Consider the following 26,811-nt stretch of genomic DNA (forward strand, 5'->3'; position numbering starts at 1 on the left):
GTTAGATTAAAAAAAAAAGTTAGTTCTACATAGCATGTATAAGAGAATTTAAGAATCACAGAAAAAATGCCTCATGCTGATTGGTAAGAGTATGAATAGCCTTCATAAGGCTATTTGTAGTAAAGTACGAATAGCTGCAGCCTTATAACATTAAAAAGGAGAATTGTAGTAAATGATTTTGGTTTTGACTTATGTAATTAGCAGGTAGTTACTCTCTGTACTAGCATCTATAACAGACAGGCAATGATGTTTGTTGTTGTCTGTCTTGCTAGTTATTCCCTAAGTTAGATAACTGTTTTTCTACTGACATAGACCTTGACCTTGCAGTAAATAATCAATGAACCCTAAATATGTCAACCTAGACTTCAGCCACTTGTTATTGAAATAAAGTATAAGCCTGAAATGTAAAGCATTAAGTTATTATAAAGCTTTGTTTAGTTGGGGTTAGCTGCTGCATACATTTCTGGCTAACAATGTTCTTATAGCTAATCCAAATGAGTTTAGTTGATTTTATCCCATTCCTAAGCACCAGAGGTTTAATTTCACAAGGGTAAATTACTAACTTTAAGCCAGCCATTTGTCCCTGTCTTAACATTGGTAGATTTCTTGAGATGTCAGCAAGAAAAATCTGACTAGTGGGACAGTACAGTTAAATGTTTTTCTTTATTAGCATTTAGTTTTGTTTTTAATGGAAAATATGGTTTGCCTTAAACCTAGAACTGTTGAATATTTTACCCCAAAATACTTTGTTGCATAGTCAGCATAAGCTTGGCCTTGGGTGAATATACAAAGGGGAGGGTTGACAGGGGGAGGGGTTAAGTAAAGCTTATCACCCCATAGCTTTGTGTGTGTTGTTGGGGGGGGGGGGGGGGCTATCAGGTGAAACAGGTCACAACAGTAATTGTAGCAAGGTCAGCTAGCCGCTATAGTTTTATTTAGGTGCAGGTGTTGACAAATTTGAAACAGAGTTACTGTAGCAAGGTCAGCTCTAAGTGAAGTTAAGGGAAAAGTAGTTATTTGCACATGTTTTTAACTTAGTAGACTAATTGTAGAAAGGTTATCTTTCAAACCCTGTCCTTATATATTAGCAGTCACGGAGCATGGCATTCAAAGGCTTAATTTCTGCTCTACATACATATGTATTATTTGCAAGGTTATACTGAAAATTTGTCTGTCTTTGATATTCTAAACGCCATTGATTTGACTCAAAGGTAAAGTGTAGTAACCTTGTGGTTGCTCAGTTCAAATTATATAGGCATGCTTCACAGCAACATGTGTTATACATTTTGCTATTCTTATGTCTGGTTTACTGTTGTCTGGTAAAGTTTTTCCCCTACTTATCAAGCTAAGAAAATAACATTACATCACATTGTTACATTACTTGAAGAAAAATTGAAAAAGCAATGAATGTACTCACTTTATAGACCTGCCCTTCTGATAAAGACATCCTTCATCTCAAATCTACCTGTTTGCTAAGTATTCTATATTCTATTATGCACAAATTCCTACTCTGTGTGTCCATTTTGTATTTCTCATTTTTGTAACTCTCTGAAATCTTAACCAGTTTTTAACAGATTGAAAGTGAAGGTTTTTTACTCTCACATCTGCGTTTGCCTCTAATCCCATCACATGAAAAAGATAATCAATAAAAACGTGGTTCAATATGAACTAGATTTATTTCACTCTCAGGGGTTTGATTTAAATTATAGAAAAAAATTTGACAGCTGTGTTTCTGATTCATGCCTATAAGATGTATTCAGACCATTCATTCATGGATTTTAAAAACAATTTTTTGATGTAAAGCCCCACACATTTGACTGTTGTCAAATATTATCTTAATGTATGCTTTGTTCCAGCCAGCAGGATGCCACCACTTCCTCAGGTTAGGGTACTCACACTCAATCAAGATGAGAACAATCAATACAAACTCTACAGGCTAGAGAAGGGTGAGTAACTCTGGCTTCTCTTGACTGGCACATGGGATGATAATCTGATACACATGGTCATTTAGATTCAAGAAACCGCAATGTCAGCATTTTTTTACATGAAATGTTTTAAATCTTTTTGGCATTAGTAATTCAGATTTTTTCCCCAAACCCCAGTTCTAAAAGTATAATGTAAGCTACAGTTGAAAAAATAAACTTGTATTATGAGAAGAGCTAAGTAGTATTTTAATTTGGATGAGCACATTCATTGAATAATTGATATGAACTCATAGACACTCTGGTGTAGTATGGTGCGCTTTAAAATATTAAAATTTGTATCACTTGTATCTTTAACAAAAAAAAACAACACCAAAACTGCTGAGCTGCTATTAAAATAATTATAAATATTTTCTTCAAGAGCCTTTTATGTTGTCAATGCACGTAGAATTTCTACTTCTTAAATATGCAAGTCAAGTATTTTTGATATAACATCAAGTGAAGCTGTGATAGCCTCAAAATAGATAGGTCCAACACACTGGCTGTATTGAGTACATCCAACTGTTCTACTTCACCTGCAGTGTGGTGTAGAAAAAACAAACATCAATCTTGTGTGCCCTGTTATCAGTTGGCTGTTAAAAAAAAAACATGTGCCTGTTCTGTAGTTGGGTTGTCAGGATGTTAAATTACATGCCACAAGAGAAACCTTGACCTAGAAAACCTTGAACTTTCAACTTTCCACTGTTTTTTTCGCCCAGTTTTTCATTCAAAATGTGTTGACCTTTTTATCTCTTCTTTCAAGCATTTTCAGCTGAGAGCTTGAAAAAAAAGTTAAAATTATTTACAGTATAGATCTAGTAGAGATGTACACAAATCTTATTCCAGCAAAGTGGGATAACTGCAAGAAAGTTTTGTTGCTACTTTCCCCTTGTAATCTCTATAGGCCTATATAAGTTAAGGCTTGTAAAAAACAAAACTTGTCTTGGGTCAGTTTCCCTTTTGATAATAATGGAAAAAATTAGATTTACTGTTAATAAAAATTTGTTTAGAAAAAAGAATGCAGTTGAAAACTTGAAGTTCCAAAAGTACTTAAGTCACAAAATACACATTTTGAGATTAGATACACAAAATCAAATTGTCTTTGAACATAAAGTATGTTTTTATTTGATATTGTTGTTTGAAAAATAACCTTCAATAAATACTGTAATATTCATATGTCTATATCAGATAAAGTAAAATTAGAGGAATCTTTTAGTATTTTTAACAGCTGGCTTTCAATTTGAAGTTTATAAAATTCACTTTTTAGGGTTTATCTAAAAAATTGTGATGTTAATTCTCTAATCCAGTAAACAGTACCTGGATACTCACAGCCAGTGTTAACTCTATTGTAGGTCTAAATATACCAAAGCTAATCTTAGTTTCACTAAGTTTCCTTCACACTATAAAATTGGAATGAAAATTTTTGTTGTATTAACTTAAAATTCATTACTGCAGGATGTGCATGTGTAATTCATCATTGTTATTTTTGTTTTTCAGGATGGATTCTTCGCTTTGTTCTGGGCCCAAGCTTGATGTCCTCAAATGTGCGTTTATTTTGCAACCACCCAGATAACCAAAGTACGCAATACGAAAGGGCCAAGTACTATGAAGTCCAGTGGAAGACAGCAACTGGGATCAAAAGTGACAGGACAGACCTGACTGCTGAGGTGAAGATAGTGCTCGCTGGATCCTTCAACTATTTCTTCACTTTGAACAATTCGTAAGTATCTGCACTTTTTTAGCACTCAGTTCTTTAATCTTCCTTAGAGAAGAGTCGTCCTTTGAACATAAGCATAAGGACTAAGCCTTACTAGAGTCTGTGTGGCTATTGAATGCTTCACTATTCTACTTTTTCACAGCATATGTCTGAGTTTACTTCTAGTTGCTTGTCTTGAAACCATATTAAGTTAATTGGCTGACCTGGCTATTTCAGCACTGATGTCAAACAGTGTAACGGCTCCGGCTACTTTTTAGTGGACCCCACACTGCACCTGGGTCCCAATAATGAGGAGGTACCCATGGACTCTGTGATATGTCAAAGTGTCATCACTAAACTGCTTGGGCCATTCCAAGATTGGTTACCTAGGTTACAGGTAAACAAACTTATTTTATTCTATATTCAGTTTTAATTTTTTTTTTTGCTTTAGATATATTCAGCCATTTTTTGCTATCCTCAGGTAGCCTATGAGAGGGCTATATGATACCTTTACTCCACAGGTAGCCTATGAGAGTGGCTACATGATACCTTTACTCCACAGATAGCCTATGAGAGTGGCTACATGATACCTTTACTCCACAGGTAGCCTATGAGAGTGGCTACAACATGATCCACTTCACGCCCATCCATGAGCTGGGCATCTCTAACTCAGCCTACTCCATCAGGGACCAGCTGCGGCTGAGTCCAGTCTACAGCAAGGGCTCAAGTAAACAATATGACCTGACCGATGTGGAGAAGCTGACCACATACATGAACCAAAACTGGTCGGTAAGTTGATCTGTGGGGGTTACTTTTTAAATCAACACATTGAAATAAATTTGTGTATATGTGTGTATATTGCTGTGTGTGTCGCATTCGGGCAAGTGTCCATTCTGGCATTTGTCGCATTCGGGCATTTGTCGCATTCGGGCAAGTGTCCATTCGGGCATTTGTCGCATTCGGGCAAGTGTTCATTCGGGAATTCGGGCAAATGGCATTCGGGCAAGTGTCTTTCGGGAATTTGTCGTAGACCCATGACTGTATTGTCAGGTGTATGACTGTATTGTCAGGTGCATGACTGTATTGTCAGGTGTATGACTGTATTGTCAGGTGTATTACTGTATTATCAGGTGTCTGACTGTATTGTCAGGTGTATGACTGTATTGTCAGGTGCATGACTGTATTGTCAGGTGCATGACTGTATTGTCAGATGTCTGACTGTATTGTCAGATGTATGTATTGTCAGGTGTATGACTGTATTGTCAGGTGTATGACGGTATTGTCAGGTGTCTGACTGTATTGTCAGATGTATGTATTGTCAGGTGTATGACTGTATTGTCAGATGTATGTATTGTCAGGTGTATGACTGTATTGTCAGGTGTATGACTGTATTGTCAGATGACTGTATTATCAGATGTATGTATTGTCAGATGTATGTATTGTCAGGTGTATGACTGTATTGTCAGGTGTCTGAAAGTATTGTCAGGCGTATGACTGTATTGTCAGATGTATGTATTGTCAGGTGTGTGACTGTATTGTCAGGTGTATGACTGTATTGTCAGGTGTATGACTGTATTGTCAGATGTATGTATTGTCAGGTGTCTGACTGTATTGTCAGGTGTATTGTCAGGTGTCTGACTATATTTGCAGGTGATGAGCTTGTCTGACCTGGTGTACAACCACACAGCCAAAGACAGCCCCTGGCTGTGGCAACACCCTGAGTGCTCCTTCAACCTCAAGAACTCCCCTCACCTGCGACCTGCCTACATTGTGGACAGGATCTTTGAGCATTTCAGCCTGGAGGTCAGCAAAGGTCAGTGGGAGGGTCACGGCATCCCCAGGACAGTCAACTCGGAGGATCATCTCAATGTATGTCTTTCTCTGGTCTAAAGCTTAGAGTAAGTCTAGCACCAGTGATACCATTATGTGCCTGCTACACATAGTCTGACCCTGAATTTTTTTTATCTTCCAGGCAATAGCTCATGCACTTCACCATCATGTCTTTCACAACTATAGAATTCATGAATTTTTTTGTATTGGAGTGGATCAAGTTATCAAGGACTTCAAAAAGGCCATAGAAGGTAAACCATGTTGTTGGGTCAAAAACCACTTTGTTGTTGTATTGGCTGACATCATTATTAGACTTGGACCAACTTTTTATTTGGATTATTAGAATATTTACTTGGATCTACTTGACGTTAATTATTTAGTGTTGATTACTGGTTGAGAAGTTTTAAAAAATGTTAGAGTATTAAATTTATCTTTATGTAAGTATGACGATTATCTTTATTGCCAAATTACTGTAATAATTTATAATATAGCAATATATATTGTTTATTTGATTATTGTGACAGTGATCATATTTTTTTAACTTACTGTCAAATATTCTGTTTATATGTTAATTTTTTTCAAATAATAGAAAATGTGTATGTTCAATTTGTAACAAATTTTTTAAAATTGAAATCAAGTGGTTATACAACACTAAAAACATCAAGCGCAAACACTAAAAACATCAAGCGCAAGTTTTGACATGATAATACCTAGCTTAGTTCACTTAGTGAACAATGTGAACTCTTCTTCTTTAGGAAACCCAAATGGTGGTGATAACCTAAAAGACAACCACTTGACCATCATCCAGGACCCTGAGTACAGAAGGTTCAAGTCCACTGTCAACATCAACCTGGCTCTAAAGCTGTACAACACAGACAGGTGAGTTGACCAGTGTCCAGCCTGGTTTTGGCCTAGCTGGCTACTACTGGTGTTGTACAAGTCTTGACTGTCTAGATGTGAGACATTTGTTAATGCTTACATTAATGTGTTTAGGATTGAGTAGTTTTTGACATTACTCTTTTAAAAAGGGAATTATATAAATAGGACAAGAGGTGGGGCACTTTTTTTTGCATGATTAACTTCTTAATGACCGGTACATTTTGATTCTTTTAGACTGGTCACTTTATGCAAAGGTTAGCTGCGTTTATTGAATTATTGAATAAAATTTCAGCTACGTTTAAATAACTTTTGTATGGTTTCTTCTTTCTATTTTGTCTGTATGAACTGTACAGATGCTTATTAGAAACAGTTTTTCTGCTAGGACTACATAGTCCGACAATGCAGTTTTTTGGGGTTATAGGATTAAGGAGATTAAATTACCATACCATAAAAGTAACAAAATTAAGTTTTCCACTCTAGATGTTAACTAACAAATTACAAATAACAATTTGAAAATTTCTGATCTGCTGTTAATTTTTCTCTGACCATACTCTTATTCATGTAAGAGTTGTATCTCTTCCTTGTATAAGAGTTGTATCTTCCATGCCAACAGTCTGTTGCTGATCAAATTTGTAATCAATCATACTTTATAATTAATTATTTGTTGTAATCAGTTATACTTAGTAATCAACCATTTGTTGTAATTAACCATTTGTTGTATTCTGTAGCTGTTTGAGTTCTGATCATGCTCCCCATACACTTTATGACAGTGGGTTCTGATTCAAGTGTAGACTTATAAAAGTCTGGTGTTATTTTGTTATCTGGTAAAGAACAACATTGGCATAACTGATGAGGTTGATAGAAGCCTTGTATCCAACATGTCATGACTGATGAGGTTGATGGAAGCCTTGTATCCAACATGTCATGACTGATGAGGTTGATGGAAGCCTTGTATCCAGCATGTCATGACTGATGAGGTTGATGGAAGCCTTGTATCCAGCATGTCATGACTGATGAGGTTGATGGAAGCCTTGTATCCAACATGTCATGACTGATGAGGTTGATGGAAGCCTTGTATCCAGCATTACCAAGACATTTTTGTGAACTCCATAACCTTTTGCTACATAGTCTTCTTTTCATGTTATTTATAAAACATTTTAGTTATAATTTTCCAATGATCTAGATTTAATCTTACTGAATATCTGACTTGTACATTTTTAAAGTGAAGTTTTAAGTTGATGCTAAGTATATTTAAAAGTATAAAATCTTATCATAAATTAATAGAACACCTGATGATCCATTTCTAAATAATTTTCAGCCGTCATGCGGATATGGGGTAAACTTTAGTGCTGTAGTTCTTCTTTAGTTTTTGTTTTTTTCCATGTGGATGCTTGATGTTTAGAACTGGATGAAATCCTGTTTGCATTTAGCACTTCATGCTTTTCATGACACTCTAATATTAGATTTATACTTTGATTTGTTGCTTTTTATGTTATCTTTTAAAAAAAATTTTTTAAAGAAATATATTTGCTTTTGAAATTATATTTTATGTTAATTTGCATTAGATAATTAACTTAAAAAAGTAAAAGAACTTTTACCTTTAATTGCCTCAAGAAAGACAAATAGTGTTTAATGTGGTAAAAATATAAAGTACATCTCTTAATGTTTCTGATTGTTACTTCTCTTTTTCTATGGTTATTTTTTTTATTTTAATTTTTATATTTGTAAGCTTTAAACATATTTGAAAATATTCTGGAGAAGAATGTAGAGGGACGAACTAATATAATAATTGGTTCTGGCAAGCATACTTATATTTTTATACATGTATAACTTACCTAATTTTTAACATTTTTTTTACACATATTCGCAGCTTTTAAATCTATAGCTTTATATGTTACTAGCCGTCCCGGCCAGGCCCTGCTCTGGCTTCTGTGAAAAACTTTTCTGTTAAAGACCATTACCTGTGTGTTTAGTAATCATCATAAACCCGGCATTGCCCAACCAAACCACAACCAACCAAAACCAAAACAACAAAACGCAAACATAACGCTAACACAATTACAAATACAAACGAAAACAAAAACTTACAACAAACCAACCACAACCACAAACACCAATACGAACATAAAGAAAAAAGCAAACGAAAACAAACCAAATCCAAACACAAAACCAACCACAAACACAAACCCAAAGAAAAAAACAAACGAAAAAGCAAACGAAAACAAACCAAATACAAACGCAAAACCAACCACAAACCCAAAGAAAAAAAAAACACAAAAGAAAAACAAACGAAAACAAACCAAATCCAAACGCAAAACCAACCTCAAACACAAATACAAACACAAACCCAATGAAAATAAAACACAAACGAAAACGAAAAAAGAAAGAACAAAAACGAACCAAATCAAAACGCAACCACTAACGCAAACCCAACCTAAACACAAAGAAAACACTAACGCGAATATAAACGCAAAGTGCTCACGGGGCTGAATCGCCTACTTCAACTTAATAAACGACTATAGTACCCCAACTTATTCATAGTCTTTTGCACTCACTTTAATGAACGTAGGCGCGAAACCGAACACGGGAGGCCCGGGACCCCAAAAAGCACCCTGTCTGGGCGCCAGAGGACGCACCATGACGTCACCGCCTGATTGAACTTAGTAAACGCCTATAGTGCATAACTTATTTATAGTCTTTTGAACTCACGCGAACGTAGATACCATAGCGTACACCGGAAGGCCCGGGGCGCCAAATAGCACCCTGTCGGGGTGCCGGAGGACGCCCGGATTTGATTCACTTAAAGACTATAGTAACCTTTCTTATCCATAGTCTATCGCACTGTTTAAAACAAAATTATGCAGCATAGCGCCCACATGATAGCCCAGGGTGCCAAATCAAACCGTGCAGGGGCGCCGGCGGACGCGCCTGTTTCAATTTAGTGAACAAAAATGATAATACTCCAAGCTTATCCGTAAATGGAAAGAAATAAACATATTGGATTTGTAGGACCTGGCTTATTAAATGTTATTGATTTAAAAAAAAAAAAATTATTGAACAGTATGTTCAGTGTATAGAATAAATAAAAGGCAGTGTTAAAAATACCTAACGACATTGCACTTAATCAATCCCCGCTAATTATGTAATTTTTTTTTTTCTTAACACCAAAAACAAAGTAATAAAATGTAAATTCTTTCTTCTTAAGAATTTTTTTTATTAAAGGGAAGTAACTGTGCAGTCAATACATTTCCGACACAATTTTAGAAATTTTATAAACGTCGATACACTTTTTAAAAATTTTATGTCGCGTTCATAATTGAAAATTATTCTTCTAAGTAAATAGAATGAAAATTGTTTTTAAAGACTTTCAGTGGTAATTTTTTGACTCGTAAATTTAGACTTTGAGCACGATAAAAAATCTAACACTTAAATCCGTAGAAGTGTCAACGACAAACTTTTTTGTTTTTTGCCACACGTTACAGAACTGAGCTTTATATATTAGATCTTTAATCTAAGTATACATTTTGTTAATTTCTGGTTACTTTGTGGGGATAAGTATATTTAGTTTTAGTGACTAAAACATAATTTTCTATCCCTCTGTATAATCTTGCACCCATTAACTTCATCAATGAGATTTTAGACTAGTCTGGGCATGTTAAGCTACCTTTGATGTAGTGAGGGTCTTTTGACTGCTGTAATGGTTCTGTGTTTTTAGCCTGGCTAGCTGATGCAGTTCTTTAGATCACCCTTCCTATTTAGTATGCACCAGAACTTGATCACCTTAGTTATTTACTTATGAAAAACATCAGCATTAAAATTCTAGTTCCCTGTATGTTAACACTAAGATGTATCAAAGGTTAGGATTTTAAAAGCAGTAAGTCTGAAAGTCTGGAATAAATGTTGGTGAGGTTTTGATTTGCTGCTTGTTCCAGGCCTGGGGTGTTCTCTAGGGAGGACAGGATCAGGAAATGCTGCGAGGCTCTGATGGAGGAACTGGTCCGTCTGAATGGCAACAAGGAGAGGGAGACCCAGGACCACATCAACTGTGCTATTGGCAACTTCATAGCTAATGCTAGGTGGCGCTTTGTCACAGAGCATGGGCCCAGAATTGCTGAGGTTACAGAGGAGGAACCACTCATGAATGGGTGGGTGTCTTTGTCTTGTTGGGGGTGGGTGTCTTCATGTCTTATTGGGGGTGGGTGTCTTTATGTCTTAATGTGGTGGGTGCATGTCTTGTTGGGGGGTGGGTGTCTTCATGTCTTGTTGGGGGGTGGGTGTCTTCATGTCTTGTTGGGGGTGGGTGTCTTTATGTCTTAATGGGGTGGATGTCTTCATGTCTTATTGGTGGTGGGTGCATGTCTTGTTGGGGGGTGGGTGTCTTCGTGTCTTGTTGGGGGTGGGTGTCTTCATGTCTTATTGGGGTTGGGTGTCTTCATGTCTTATTGGGAGTAGGTTTTTTCATACACAGATATGTAATGTCTTATTGTAGGTGAGTATTTTGATGTCGTTTGGACTGGATGGATTTAATTGTTTTTTTTTTCTATGAAATGTAGATACTTTATCATACCCAAAGCCCATGAGGGAAGTGTTGAAAAGGAAGAAAAACTATCTTACGAAGAGCCCCAGAATATCATGGCATGCAATGGATGGGTTATGGGGGATGATCCTCTCAAAAACTTTGCAGATCCAGGTTAGTAATAAGTACAAATCCTTGTTGCCCAAATCTTTGAATGTTGGGGTTAAAATGTGTAGGTATAGGTTTTAGTGTTGGCACTTGTTGTTAAGGTTTCCCTTTTAATTGTAATGTAGGCATAGTGTGCAGACACCTTGTAGTGAAGTGCAATGACCTTCCTCTCTTCTCCTGTACAGGTAGAACTGTGTACCTGCGGAGGGAGCTGGTTGGTTGGGGGGACAGTGTCAAGCTGAACTACGGCAAGACCCCCAGTGACTGCCCCTTCCTGTGGCAGAGAATGGAGGAGTACACACGTCAGTCTGCCAAATTGTTCCAAGGTCTAAGGCTCGACAACTGTCACAGTACACCAATTCATGTTGCGGAGGTTAGTCATCCCATTTTACTGGGACCATTTTTTGTTTGTCATCCCATTTTACTGGGACCATTTGTTTGTCATCCCATTTTACTGGGACCATTTTTTGTTTGTCATCCCATTTTACTGGGACCATTTGTTTGTCATCCCATTTTCCTGGGACCATTTGTTTGTCATCACATTTTACTGGGACCATTTGTTTGTCATCCCATTTTAATGGGACCATTTGTTTGTCATCCCATTTTTACTGGGACCATTTGTTTGTCATCCCATTTTTACTGGGACCATTTGTTTGTCATCCCATTTGTTAAGTCTTTTCAAACAAAAACTAAGCCAAATGAAAAATTAAATTAGAATCTAATAAACAACTTAATCTGTTGTTGCAGTAGAAGGGGTGAGGGGTTATTTGTGATTGCTTCTCTACCTTTATTGACTTCATAGATCATGTGGGTTGTCTAGTATACAAATAAACATTTTAGTGAGTAATTTGTGTGTTGATAAAAAACCATTAACTGCCATTTTGTTGAGAATATTGAAATTGTTGTTTTAAGCTGTGTCACTATCATTACTAAACTGTTGACTGATATGTTTCTATTCAATTTTTGACTGATGTGTCCCTATCATTACTAAACTTTTGACTGATGTGTCTCTATGACATAAACTTTTGACTGATGTGTCTCTATGACATAAACTTTTGACTGATGTGTCTCTATGACATAGACTGATGTGTCCCTATTAAACTTTTGACTGATGTGTCCCTATGACATAAACTTTTGACTGATGTGTCCCTATTCAGTTTTTGACTGATGTGTCCCTATGACATAAACTTTTGACTGATGTGTCCCTATTCAACTTTTGACTGATGTGTCCCTATGACATAAACTTTTGACTGATGTGTCCCTATGACATAAACTTTTGACTGATGTGTCCCTATGACATAAACTTTTGACTGATGTGTCCCTATGACATAAACTTTTGACTGATGTGTCCCTATGACATAAACTTTTGACTGATGTGTCCCTATGACATAAACTTTTGACTGATGTGTCCCTATTCAGTTTTTGACTGATGTGTCCCTATGACATAAACTTTTGACTGATGTGTCCCTATTCAACTTTTGACTGATGTGTCCCTATGACAAACTTTTGACTGATGTGTCCCTATGACATAAACTTTTGACTGATGTGTCCCCAGCACATGCTGGATGTTGCGCGACGTGTCAGACCTGACCTGTATGTCATTGCTGAACTCTTCACTGGCAGTGAACATCTGGACAACCTGTTCATGAACAGACTGGGGATCAATTCTCTCATCAGAGGTCAGACCAACCAATTATCTCAGTTCAGTTTACGCAAGCTTAGCTATGCTATCAGACAAGATATTCATTTTCTCATTCCGTGTTTGACAAAAATACAACCCAATTATTACTGCATTGAAATTAGATGTTATCAAGACTTTAAATGAAGTCATTGATCTTAAACATATGTGCCTATTGTAATTGGATGCATTTTAAACTTTTATAATTTGTTTTTCATACTTTATTTTGTAGAAAAGATTATATGATGTTCACTAATCTTACTGTGATGTATGGTGTGATTTTATACTTAGTTTGTTCACTAATGTAAACCTATAGTTCTGTTGTTCTACAAATATTGTTTACCAATCTAACTCTATGGAGGTTGTGATGTTATGTTTACCAGGGGGGGGGGGGGGGGGGGCGGGGCTGGTGGGCCATGACTCCCAGATTGTAATGTTTGTTTGTTTATTTACCAGAGGCGCTGGTTGCTTAAGACTCTCATGTTGTAACGTTATGTTTGTTTGTTTACCAGAGGCGCTGGTGGCCCATGACTCCCATGTTGTAATGTTTGTTTGTTTACCAGAGGTGCTGGTGGCCCATGACTCCCATGTTGTAACGTTATGTTTGTTTGTTTACCAGAGGCGCTGGTGGCCCATGACTCCCATGTTGTAATGTTTGTTTGTTTACCAGAGGCGCTGGTGGCCCATGACTCCCATGTTGTTATGTTATGTTTGTTTACCAGAGGCGCTGGTGGCCCATGACTCCCATGTTGTTATGTTATGTTTGTTTACCAGAGGCGCTGGTGGCCCATGACTCCCATGTTGTTATGTTATGTTTGTTTACCAGAGGCGCTGGTGGCCCATGACTCCCATGTTGTAATGTTTGTTTGTTTACCAGAGGCGCTGGTGGCCCATGACTCCCATGTTGTTATGTTTGTTTGTTTGTTTACCAGAGGCGCTGGTGGCCCATGACTCCCACGACCAGGGTAGACTGGTCCACAGATTTGGTGGTGACCCAGTTGGGGCCTTCATCCAGCCTCGTGTCCGACCCCTGGTGCCATGTATGGCACACGCCCTGTTCTATGACCAGACCCATGACAACGAGTGTCCCATAGAGAAGAGGTCGGCCTGGGACATCTGGCCAACAGCGGCCATGGTGGCCATTGCTAACTGTGCTATAGGAAGCAACAGGGGCTATGACCAGATGGTGCCCATACATGTAAGGAGAAATTTGGTTATTTTACATTTTTATTATTAACTTATGTGGTCACAGAAAAAAACATTTTGTTGCAGAAAAAATGTGTTGAAAAAGAAACCACTTTGTCAAAGATAAATATGGTCACAAAAACCAGTTTAAGTTAAACAAGAGAAAAACCCATCTTGTTGCAGATAAATGTGGTGAAAGAAAAACGTCTGTACACTTCATGGACAGACAAAGACAGTCCTGACCGTCCCTGGATCAATCAAACCTTTGGTATCACAGCTGGCAAGAGAGCTTTGAACAAACTGCACTACAAGCTGGCCAGAGAAGGGTATTCACAGGTACATTTTCTTACAGCAGTTTTAGTAGGCCTGGGCAGTTGGTCCTACAACTGACCAGTCTTATTAGACCTGACCAGTTACTAAATGAGAAGATTGACACTGAGGTGAGGTGATCCACTGAGGTGAGATGAGCCACTGAGGTGAGATGAGCCACTGAGGTGAGATGAGCCACTGAGGTGAGATGAGCCACTGAGGTGAGATGAGCCACTGAGGTGAGGTGAGCCACTGAGGTGAGATGAGCCACTGCGGTGAGATGAGCCACTGAGGTGAGATGAGCCACTGAGGTGAGATGAGCCACTGAGGTGGGATGAGCCACTGAGGTGAGATGAGCCACTGAGGTGAGATGAGCCACTGAGGTGAGATGAGCCACTGAGGTGAGATGAGCCACTGAGGTGAGATGAGCCACTGAGGTGAGATGAGCCACTGAGGTGAGATGAGCCACTGAGGTGAGATGAGCCACTGAGGTGAGATGAGCCACTGAGGTGAGGTGAGCCACTGAGGTGAGGTGAGCCACTGAGGTGAGGTGAGCCACTGAGTTGAGATGAGCCACTGAGGTGAGATGAGCCCCTGAGCTAAGGTGTGCACTCTCTGCTGCAGGTGTATGTTGACCAGGTGGACGGCAACACAGTTTCCATTACCAGACACAGACCCCAGACACACGACTCGGTCGTCTTGATTGCTAGGACTGCCTTCCAACAGCCGTGGAACCCATCAGATCAGGGCTTTATAAGACCCATAACAATACAGGGTAGGTCCTTGTCATGCTTTATAAGACCAAAACAATACATGGTAGGTCCTTGTCATGCTTTATAAGACCCATAACAATACAGGGTAGGTCCTTGTCATGCTTTATAAGACCCATAACAATACAGGGTAGGTCCTTGTCATGCTTTATAAGACCCATAACAATACAGGGTAGGTCCTTGTCATGCTTTATAAGACCCATAACAATACAGGGTAGGTCCTTGTCATGCTTTATAAGACCCATAACAATACAGGGTAGGTCCTTGTCATGCTTTATAAGACCCATAACAATTCAGGGTAGGTCCGTGTCATGCTTTATAAGACCCATAATAATAGAGATTAGTTCCTTGTTGTCGTAGGATTAGGTCATTTTGTACTAGTCATTCTATATTAAAAGACTGAGTATAAGCTTGTGATGGTCAGTCCCAGCATTTGTTTTAGGGTAGTGTATTTTCTATTTGAGTGGACGCTGTGCCATTAGTCTATAAATTTAGCTTGTTTTTAATGGAGATTTTTTTAATATAAAGAAGAGCTTTTCATCTTTATAGATTATTTGTTGTATTCATCATTCCATTCCCCCTCGTGATCTACTAATCACACATGGCTTACGCATTAACTGTGTGTTAAGGATTAAACAATAAAATTCCTGCTTGTATTTTCCTCCATCAGGAAAAATTGAAGAAATTGTGCTTGAAGGTAGAATGCAACATGCCAACCAGTTTAGCTACAAAAAGGACAGTGACTACATTAATGGCTTGCCTGACTTCTACCTGCCACTGAGAGAGCACTTTCCTGTCCACGAAAGTCAAATCATATCTGTGAGGACTTTTGATGACGGGCAGACCAATGAAATTTCTTTTAAGAATCTCACCCCTGGCAGTGTTGTAGTATTGAAGTGAGTTTCACATGTCTGAATTTTATGTGTTACCTCTCACTGTTCTGTGTCACCAGTTCAGTGTTCTGTGTCACCAGTTCAGTGTTCTGTGTCACCAGTTATGTGTTAACCTGTCTTATTGTTCTGTCACCTGTCTCAATGTTCTGTGTCACCATCACTAGTTCAGTGTTGTGTGTCAACACCACTAGTTCAGTGTTCTGTGTCACCATCACTAGTTCAGTGTTCTGTCTCACCTGTCTCAGTGTTCTGTCCTTAAATTGTTTCACTTGCCTTTTGTTTCTTGTCACTAGTTTTCTGCTTGTTCAGTGTTTCTCTCTCCAGCTCTGTGTTGCACTAACTTGTTAATTGTGCTCTTTACTTCTTTAGTGTATAAGAATTCTACATATTTGAGATCATATAAAGATTTGTGTCTTAAGATGTGTTCCTTCTACACTATGATTTTTACACAAATGATTTTTTGACCAGTTCCCTCCTGTCCAATGATTTCTTTTGCTATGTACACAAACTCTTAGAGTTAATAGAAATCTAGTATTTTTGTTTGGAACTATTAGTAATGCCATCTGAAGCATTGTTTATGTGGAATTTAATAAGGGGATATAAAATGTCTTATGTGAATGAACATGAACAGCTAGCCTTGATTGCAATACAATGTCTCAATGTCTGACTATCAGGATTATTTGTGTGTCTAGTCACTGTTTAGTGCTTTTGATGCCACTAGATCTTGTACCATACAAAATTCTCTTGCCTTAACAGATGCACACTAACTGAGCATGCCAAAGGAGCTATACTAGAGATCCGGAGAGGACTGGGCCAGTTTGGCTACATGATGAGGTCCTACAGTGGCAACACCATGTTTGATGAGAAGTTTGACTCGTCCAACTTCCGCGTCATTGTGTCCAAGCTCTCCCTAGCTGACCTTAATCGATGCCTGTTCAGGATTGACCAGGAGGAAAAGGATGACTGTTATGGTTTCGGGGCTTATGGAATCCCAAACAGAGGAGCAATGGTTTATTGTGGACTTAGAGGTGAGTTCCCAAGGGAGCAATGGTTTATTGTGGACTTAGAGGTGAGTCGTAGGTCCTGGAAACAAGTTCCCAAACAGAGGAGCAATGGTTTATTGTGGACTTAGAGGTGAGTCGTAGGTCCTGGAAACAAGTTCCCAAACAGAGGAGCAATGGTTTATTGTGGACTTAGAGGTGAGTGTAAGTTCCTGGAAACAAGTTCCCAAACAGAGGAGCATTGAAAGATGAGGGGATGGCATGGCTGAGTGGTAGAGCACTTGACTGTAAGCCAGAAGGTCTCGAGGTTGGATCTCAGTTCGGACATATGGCTGTAGGCTGTCGATGTGACCACCAAACTCTAATGGGTATCTGAGTTAAGTAAGCGTAAGTAAGGCTGATCACACCATCCCTTCAGTCAAGAAACATGAACACTACTTTATCTGCCGTATGAATCGTTAAGTCAGAAAAGGGAACTTATCCTTACTATTTATAATGAAGCTGCCAGACCCTAGAAATAAAAGTTCCTGTAAATATCAGACAGGTGATGATGGTACTGGAATAGGCTACAGCCTACAAATGTCTTTTAAAACATTTGACAGGTATAACCTCCCAATTGAAAGAAATCCGTCCAGTTAATGACCTTGGACATCCACTATGTGGAAACTTGCGAGATGGCAACTGGTTGCCTGATTACATAGCCAACAGGATGAAACCCCATCAAAATCTACAGCAGGTAATGTCTTTAGCCATACCACTTCTCACAGTCCTCTCAGCTTTGATGGGTACCTGGCATGTTTTGGTAGTACCACATCACAGTTGACTCAGCTTTGATGGGTACCTGGCATGTTTTGGTAGTACCACATCTCAGTTGACTCAGCTTTGATGGGTACCTGGCATGTTTTGGTAGTACCACATCTCAGTTGACTCAGCTTTGATGGGTACCTGACATGTTTTGGTAGTATCACATCACACTTGACTCAGCTTTAATGGGTACCTGGCATGTTTTGGTAGTATCACATCACACTTGACTCAGCTTTAATGGGTACCTGGCATGTTTTGGTTGTACCACATCACACTTGACTCAGCTTTGATGGGTACCTGACTCACATCAAGTTACACAAATGGCCACACTATCCCCTTATATCCTGAAGTCATTGAAACAGAACACCTACTTCATCTACCGCATGTGTCTTGGGCACACATTGGAAAAGATGATGGTTGTTTTTAGCAGGCTAACTGCTGCAAAACTGTTTATTATGAATTGTTATACCTGGTTGGAAAATATCTTAATATTATTGACTGTTTACTCTACTTGTTAGCTGGCTACCTGGTGTGAAAACATTTTGTTATTATTGACTGTTTCTTCTACTTGTGTAGCTGGCTACTTGGTTTGAAAACATCTTCACACCTTTGAAACTAATGCCACGTTTTCTGGTTCCCTGCTATTTTGATGCCATTGTGACTGGCGCTGATATTATATTGACTGAAGCTGCTCATGAATTGATGTCAGAGTAAGTTTATCTTTAAACTTTATTAATCTTTGACTTTATAACCTTTGAGATGTGTATCACTAACCTTAACTACATAGATATTTTGTTCACTGATTCAAAACCCCAATGAGATCTTGGTCTCTTACTTAAACCCCATAGATATTTTGTTCACTGACTAAAAACCCATAGAGTAGTTGGTTACTAATGTTTAAAATTTTTCAGATGTAGTTAAATTATTGACAAAAAATGAAATTTTGTTTCCCTAGTTTTGTGAAAGACAGCTCCAATTTTGTGAAAACCCTGAGCATGACATCACTTCAAGTTGTCGGCTACACCTGTCAGGCCAGACTTCCTTTCTTGTCTCCAAAACTGTCTCCTCGTCCCAGAGAGGAGTTCAACAACCACAGCAAGAAGTTGGAGGAGGCTTGTCTTTCCATGTCTGCTGGTAGGCTTGTCTTTCCATGTCTGCTGGTAGGCTTGTCTTTCCATGTCTGCTGGTAGGCTTGTCTTTCCATGTCTGCTGGTAGGCTTGTCTTTCCATGTCTGCTGGTAGGCTTGTCTTTCCATGTCTGCTGGTAGGCTTGTCTTTCCATGTCTGCTGGTAGGCTTGTCTTTCCATGTCTGCTGGTAGGCTTGTCTTTCCATGTCTGCTGGTAGGCTTGTCTTTCCATGTCTGCTGGTAGGCTTGTCTTTCCAAGTCTGCTGGTAGGCTTGTCTTTCCATGTCTGCTGGTAGGCTTGTCTTTCCATGTCTGCTGGTAGGCTTGTCTTTCCAAGTCTGCTGGTAGGCTTGTCTTTCCATGTCTGCTGGTAGGCTTTGCTTTCACCCCTAGTGCAGTAGAACTAGCTGTCTGCCTTACTGCCTAGCTAATATTACAGCCTCCTATTCCTAGTTAAACCGATTCATCAGTTGAACTAAACCTAGTTACTTTTTCAGGTTTTCCCCACTTTGGTGCAGGCTACATGAGAAACTGGGGGAGAGACACATTCATCTCCCTGCGTGGGCTACTTCTGATCACAGGGAGACATGAGGAGGCCAGGTGAGTAGGTTTTGTGTCAGGTCACATGTGGGTGGGGGAGAGACATTCATCTCCCTGCGTGGTCTTCTTCTGATCACAGGGAGACATGAGGAGGCCAGGTGAGTAGGTTTTGTGTCAGGTCACATGTGGGGGGGGGGGGGGGAGACATTCATCTCCCTGCGTGGTCTTCTTCTGATCACAGGGAGACATGAGGAGGCCAGGTGAGTAGGTTTTGTGTCAGGTCACATGTGGGGGGGGGGGGAGACATTCATCTCCCTGCGTGGGCTTCTTCTGATCACAGGGAGACATGAGGAGGCCAGGTGAGTAGGTTTTGTGTCAGGTCACATGTGGGGGAGAGACACATTCATCTCCCTGCGTGGGCTTCTTCTGATCACAGGGAGACATGAGGAGGCCAGGTGAGTAGGTTTTGTGTCAGGCCACATGTGGGGGGGGGGGGGGGGGGAGCAATACACCTTGATCTCACCCTACATGTGTTTCTCAACCATGGTTACCCACCCCATATGATATAAAAATTAGTGTGTAAAGTTTGCTTCTTCCAATTTTTTAAATCCCCTTTTGGAATTGACTTAACCATTAATTATTGATTAGTAAACATAAAGTTAAAAATAAATACCATTTTAAAGTCATTATAAGTAGTAATATTATGTAATGGCTGTAAGAAACGATCTACCATTGGACTATCTCTGCAGGCACATCATACTGGGTTATGGTGGCACACTGCGTCATGGGCTGATTCCTAATTTGCTGAATGAGGGGACGGGGTCCAGGTACAACGCCAGAGATGCTGTCTGGTTCTGGTTGACTGCCATCAGGAACTACTGTCTGGAGGTCAAGGATGGATACAACATCCTCAATGATCCGGTCAGTCGGATGTACCCAACTGATGACTCCCCACCCCAGCCTCCAGGCTCACATGTAAGTTGGTTGTATGGGGTAGGGTTAGTAGGTTGTATGGGGTTAGGCTTAGTAGGTTGTATGGGGCTAGTAGGTTGTATGGGGTTAGGGTTAGTAGGTTGTATGGGGCTAGTAGGTTGTATGGGGTTAGGGTTAGTAGGTTGTATGGGGCTAGTAGGTTGTATGGGGTTAGGGTTAGGTTGTATGGGGTTAGGGTTAGTAGGTTGTATGGGGTTAGGGTTAGTAGGTTGTATGGGGTTAGGGTTAGTAGGTTGTATGGGGCTAGGGTTAGTAGGTTGTATGGGGCTAGGCTTAGTAGGTTGTATGGGTTTAGGTTTGGTAGGTTGTATGGGGTTAGAGTAGGTTGTATGGGGTTAGAGTAGGTTGTATGGGGTTAGAGTAGGTTGTATGGGATTAGAGTAGGTTGTATGGGGTTAGGGTTAGTAGGTTGTATGGGGCTAGGCTTAGTAGGTTGTATGGGTTTAGGTTTGGTAGGTTGTATGGGGTTAGAGTAGGTTGTATGGGGTTAGAGTAGGTTGTATGGGGTTAGAGTAGGTTGTATGGGGTTAGAGTAGGTTGTATGGGATTAGAGTAGGTTGTATGGGGTTAGGGTTAGTAGGTTGTATGGGATTAGAGTAGGTTGTATGGGGTTAGAGTAGGTTGTATGGGGTTAGAGTAGGTTGTATGGGGTTAGAGTAGGTTGTATGGGGTTAGGGTTAGTAGGTTGTATGGGATTAGAGTAGGTTGTATGGGGTTAGAGTAGGTTGTATGGGGTTAGAGTAGGTTGTATGGGGTTAGAGTAGGTTGTATGGGATTAGAGTAGGTTGTATGGGGTTAGGCTTAGATTATGTAGTCTGCTCATTGTCAGCTGATTTGTTTTGCCAGGACCAAAAGCTGTGTGATGTGATGCAGGAAGCTTTGACCAGACACGCTGAGGGTGTCAAGTTTAGAGAGAGGAATGCTGGATACCAGATAGATGACCAGATGACAGATGAAGGTACTGCAACAATCAGATAGATAGGGTTAGATTAGACTGGAATGACATGTTAGATTGTTACATGTGTTGTTAAACTGTTACATGTGCTGTTAAACTGTTACATGTGTTGTTAAATTGTTACATGTGCTGTTAGATTGTTACATGTGTTGTTAAATTGTTAGATGTGCTGTGACTGATGTTGTGTTTCAGGATTCAACAATGAGGTAGGCGTGGACTGGCAGACAGGGTTTGTGTTTGGTGGCAATGAACACAACTGTGGTACATGGATGGACAAGATGGGCAGCTCAGCTAGAGCAGGGAACAAAGGGAAGCCATCCACACCCAGGTACACACTTGTGTACTCTAGCAGGGGAGATCACTTTATTTTAATAGTGGTGTTTGAAATTATTAAAATAGGGTAATTGTTGTAGAAAAAGTTGGTGATGTAAAACTAAGGGTTCACGTTGAAGAACTGATGGTTCATGTAGTAGTTGATGTTGTATGTTTCAGAGATGGGTCTGCTGTAGAGCTGGTTGGAATGTGCGCTGGTGTTGTCAAGTTTCTCTCTGAGGCTAAAAAGAGCAACCTGTACCCATATGATGGTGTGGAGCCCCTACTCAATGGTATGGTCTCAACTTTGACCCTTTATACCAGGCTTTGTAGCTCTCTAATGTAACCATATCCACTATTGAACTAAATGTAGAATAATTTAACATACCCTATACTATTTAATTAAGAATTCAACATTGATTGGATATATATATATATATATATATTTAAAGATATTCAAAGCATGCTTAAGTTGACTCCTAATTGACCACCTACATATTTTAAAAAAATTGATTAATGTAAAATCGTACATGACATGCGAGATTGTGTATTGTTTTCACTTAATAGATTTACCATCTAAATATTAATTTCCCAATGGTTTAGGAAAAAAACAGAAAATCCTGTTCAGTGAATGGTTTGAAAAAATCCAGAAAAGTTTTGAGCAGTTTTACTTCATTGCCAAGTCCCCCGATCCTAAGGAGCCTCGTCCAGATCTAGTTAACAAGAGGGGGATCTACAAGGATACACTGAACGCCTCGCAGTGCTGGACAGACTACCAGCTGAGGTGTAACTTCCCTATAGCCATGGTCGCAGTAAGTTGGAGCTACAGTTTCTCACACTTTACCCCACTGACGTGTCTCACTTACCTGGTGCTAATTTAAAGTCCAGTTTAACTTCCCTATAGCCATGGTCGCAGTAAGTTGGAGCTACAGTTTCTCACACTTTATCCCACTGGAGTGTCTCACTGGTGCTAATATAAAGTCCAGTTTAATTTCCCTATAGCCATGGTCGCAGTAAGTTGGAGCTACAGTTTCTCACACTTTATCCCACTGGAGTGTCTCACTTATCTGGTGCTAATATAAAGTCCAGTTTAATTTCCCTATAGCCATGGTCGCAGTAAGTTGGAGCAACAGTTTCTCACACTTTATCCCACTGGAGTGTCTCACTGGTGCTAATATAAAGTCCAGTTTAACTTCCTTATAGCCATGGTCGCAGTAAGTTGGAGCTACAGTTTGTCACACTTTATCCCACTGGAGTGTCTCACTTACCTGGTGCTAATATAAAGTCCAGTTTAACTTCCTTATAGCCATGGTCGCAGTAAGTTGGAGCTACAGTTTGTCACACTTTATCCCACTGGAGTGTCTCACTTACCTGGTGCTAATATAAAGTCCAGTTTAACTTCCTTATAGCCATGGTCGCAGTAAGTTGGAGCTACAGTTTGTCACACTTTATCCCACTGGAGTGTCTCACTTACCTGGTGCTAATATAAAGTCCAGTTTAACTTCCCCTAGAACTGTTTTTATCATGTTTCCGACAAAAATGTCATTTGTTTGATCGAGTTTCTATCTGACATTATAAGCACACTATAAAGATAGTAAATAATTTTCTCTTTCTCCCAGTGTCCAGAAATCTTTAGTCCTGAGAATGCTTGGTCAGCATTGACTGTGGTGGAGAAAGTTTTAATGGGCCCATTAGGGATGAAGACTCTAGACTCAAGGTAAACTACCTGCCCTTATGTGTGAGTTGTCTGGTGCAAAGTTCTAGTTAGTATCTCAAGTAGACTTGACCATCTTAATTAAACTTGACCACCCTGTGTGACCAGCCTACTTAATTCTGATCATACTGATTAGACAAACATCCCAATTACACTTGACCACTCTGTATAGATTTGACAATACTATATAGACTTGACCATCCTGATTAGACAAACATCCCAATTACACTTGACCACTCTGTATAGATTTGACAATACTATATAGACTTTACCATCCTGATTAGACAAACATCCCAATTACACTTGACCACTCTGTATAGATTTGACAATACTATATAGACTTGACCATCCTGATTAGACAAACATCCCAATTACACTTGACCACTCTGTATAGATTTGACAATACTATATAGACTTGACCATCCTGATTACACAAACATCCCAATTACACTTGACCACTCTGTATAGATTTGTCAATACTATATAGACTTGACCATCCTGATTAGATTTGACTCGAACATCTTATGAAGATTTCATCAATGAAATTTACAATATAGTGTTTGTTTTGCTTTTACAAAGACTACTAGTATAGGAGTATGATGCTTTGTTTTGCAGTGACTACTGGTATAGGGGAGACTACTATAATGTCAATGTTTTGTTTTACAGTGACTACTGGTATAGGGGAGACTACTCTAATGTCAATGTTTTGTTTTACAGTGACTACTGGTATAGGGGAGACTACTATAATGTCAATGTTTTGTTTTACAGTGACTACTGGTATAGGGGAGACTACTCTAATGTCAATGTTTTGTTTTACAGTGACTACTGGTATAGGGGAGACTACTGTAGTGTCAATGTTTTGTTTTACAGTGACTACTGGTATAGGGGAGACTACTATAATGTCAATGTTTTGTTTTACAGTGACTACTGGTATAGGGGAGACTACTCTAATGTCAATGTTTTGTTTTACAGTGACTACTGGTATAGGGGAGACTACTATAATGACAATGATACCACAGATATTCATGTTGCCAATGGATGGAACTACCATCAAGGACCAGTATGTATACATGAACAGTTTAGGTTTACTATTTTAACTTTATTATATATAGAATATAGGTGTATATTGTAATCAAACACAAAAATCAAATGAAATTTTTACAATTTTAGCAGTTTGCATTTCTATACTTCAGTTTTGCAAGAAATCTATCTTGAAGATTTTATCTGTTCGTCGGAAAACTTGGTTTAGCAATTTGTTGGTGTGTTCGTCTGTGTGTATGTCTGTAAGCACAATAACTTGAGTTCCTTTTCAACAATGTTGAAAAAATTTCATATCAAAGTTTTTTTATCATATTTGTAATCACTATCAACTTTTGTGTGAGGTAACCGGGAGTGTTACTTATTCTCTAGTATCTCAAAAACTGATAACTTGAGTATTGTTCAAGTTAGTTGAATAAAATTTCACATGTAAGTGAGAGCCAAATAGTACTTGACAAACGAACCTAATTTAATTTCTATAACAGGAATGGTTGTGGCTTTTGGGATTTTTCCTGATAGCCAAATTGTATTTTGTGAGAGCCAAATTTTATTTTGTGAGAGCCAAATTTTATTTTGTGAGAGCCAAATAGTACTTTGTCAAATGAACCTACTTTAATTTCTACAACAGGAATGGTTGTGGCCTGTGGGATTTTTCCTGATAGCCAAATTGTATTTTGTGAGAGCCAAATTGTATTTTGTGAGAGCCAAATTTTATTTTGTGAGAGCCAAATAGTACTTTGTCAAATGAACCTACTTTAATTTCTACAACAGGAATGGTTGTGGCCTGTGGGATTTTTCCTGATAGCCAAATTGTATTTTGTGAGAGCCAAATTGTATTTTGTGAGAGCCAAATTGTATTTTGTGAGAGCCAAATAGTACTTTGTCAAATGAACCTACTTTAATTTCTACAACAGGAATGGTTGTGGCCTGTGGGATTTTTCCTGAGAGCCAAATTGTATTTTGCCAAAAAACTTGAAGCCAAATCTCCCGGAACTTTACACGCCACCAAGATGTACGTCAACTCAGTGCTGTGTAAACACTACGAGGAGATCTTAAAGAACCCGTACATGGGCTTGCCAGAACTGACCAATTCTAATGGACAGGTTTGTGTAGTTCCTCAAACTATTCTCTGTGAACTAGGCCACTCATTGTGTGATTTGTTGCCATATGCCATTTAATCTGGGATACGGTATGCCATTTATTCTGTGATTAGTCACCATAAACTGTTTAATATGGGATACAATAAGCCAATTAATCTGTGTTTTAATAAGCCGTTTATTCTGTGATTAGTTACCATAAACTGTTTAATATGGGATACAATAAGCCAATTAATCTTTTATAATAAGCCGTTTATTCTGTGATTAGATACCATATACTGTTTTATATGGGATACAATAAGCCAATTATTCTGTGTTTCAATAAGCCAATTAATCTGTTACAATAAGCCATTTATTCTGTGTTTTAATAAGCCATTTTTTCTGTGTTTCCAGTTCTGCCCGGGCAGCTGCCGGACCCAGGCCTGGAGCTCTGCTACAATCCTGGAGACCATGTACGACCTTGCCAAGCTTGATGACTAGAAACGTGGCTCTCATTGATAGACCCTGCCGCCCTCTGGCTACTAGAATTGGTGGTCTTTAGCTTTAATTTGTTGACGGAGTTGAACTGATATCTAAGTATTGCCACAGCAAGGGGTCCCACACTGCAGGGGTCCCACACTGCAGGGGTCCCTGCAAGTTACCCCACTGTGGAGGTGACATGACAGGTTTTTGTTTTGACATATGGTATTTGACATGAAGATGACATTTAGATTTATTTAAACTGTTGGCATTTTATTTTTTTTGAATATTCCCATGATTACTGTGATGATGTCTGTACATTGCGTGTACATAATTTGTGTGTGCTGTTTTAGGATACTATAATGCTGTTTGAAACTTGAAGAACTATTTGTACTATATTTTGTATGACTATATTTTTACTCAAACCCCTGCCCCTTCACATAATTTAAAACAGACAGCTCTATACTAGTGTCTGAGTAACAAGATTTTTAACTTAGCTCCTGATGTACCACCTTGGCTGTGTTGTCATTCAAGTTCCCATAACCACTGAATGGTTGTCTTACAATAACCAGAGTAACTTCCCCTTGTGTCAGTACACACTATGCTTGTACTGGCCCCTATTTAGTCACTGTTTACATGTATACACTCTATGATGATTCACTATGTCATGTTGGTTGTTTTTTTTCTCTATTCTTTATAGTCACTAAATAGTCAATAAATTTTCTTCAGTATTATCCTGGAAAAAATTTCAGTTTTTTAAATGTTTCATTTGTATGTGATCTAGTATCTAATAAAATACATTTAGATTAGTGTTGACAAGACCTCTAGTAGGTTACATATATGTAAATAAAATTATATTAAATCTGCAATTGGTAGTAAAGATCT

General features: G+C 38.9%; 1 protein-coding gene across 2 annotated transcripts; it reads left to right on the forward strand.

Moving 5' to 3' along the window:
* Positions 1–1,856: 1,856 nt before the first annotated feature.
* Positions 1,857–26,662, forward strand: LOC131950702 (glycogen debranching enzyme; the record flags this gene model as incomplete). Of its 2 annotated transcripts, XM_059312927.1 has the most annotated exon segments (30): positions 1,857–1,946; positions 3,459–3,681; positions 3,895–4,054; positions 4,261–4,446; positions 5,308–5,526; positions 5,630–5,738; positions 6,243–6,366; positions 7,685–7,702; positions 10,299–10,511; positions 10,920–11,056; positions 11,236–11,423; positions 12,606–12,729; positions 13,661–13,926; positions 14,097–14,249; positions 14,847–14,997; positions 15,663–15,888; positions 16,642–16,913; positions 17,489–17,622; positions 18,267–18,400; positions 18,646–18,824; positions 19,316–19,418; positions 20,108–20,333; positions 21,198–21,309; positions 21,499–21,634; positions 21,799–21,911; positions 22,222–22,430; positions 23,238–23,335; positions 24,305–24,392; positions 25,285–25,473; positions 25,861–26,662. In XM_059312927.1, coding segments are annotated over 30 exon segments (4,659 nt in total). In that variant the 3' UTR covers positions 25,948–26,662.
* Between the last annotated feature and the right edge of the window lie 149 nt (positions 26,663–26,811).

Source organism: Physella acuta, unplaced genomic scaffold (genome assembly GCF_028476545.2).
Source record: "Physella acuta isolate Inbredline_101_S28 unplaced genomic scaffold, ASM2847654v3 ptg000777l, whole genome shotgun sequence".
Classification (NCBI taxonomy): Eukaryota; Metazoa; Mollusca; class Gastropoda; family Physidae; genus Physella; species Physella acuta.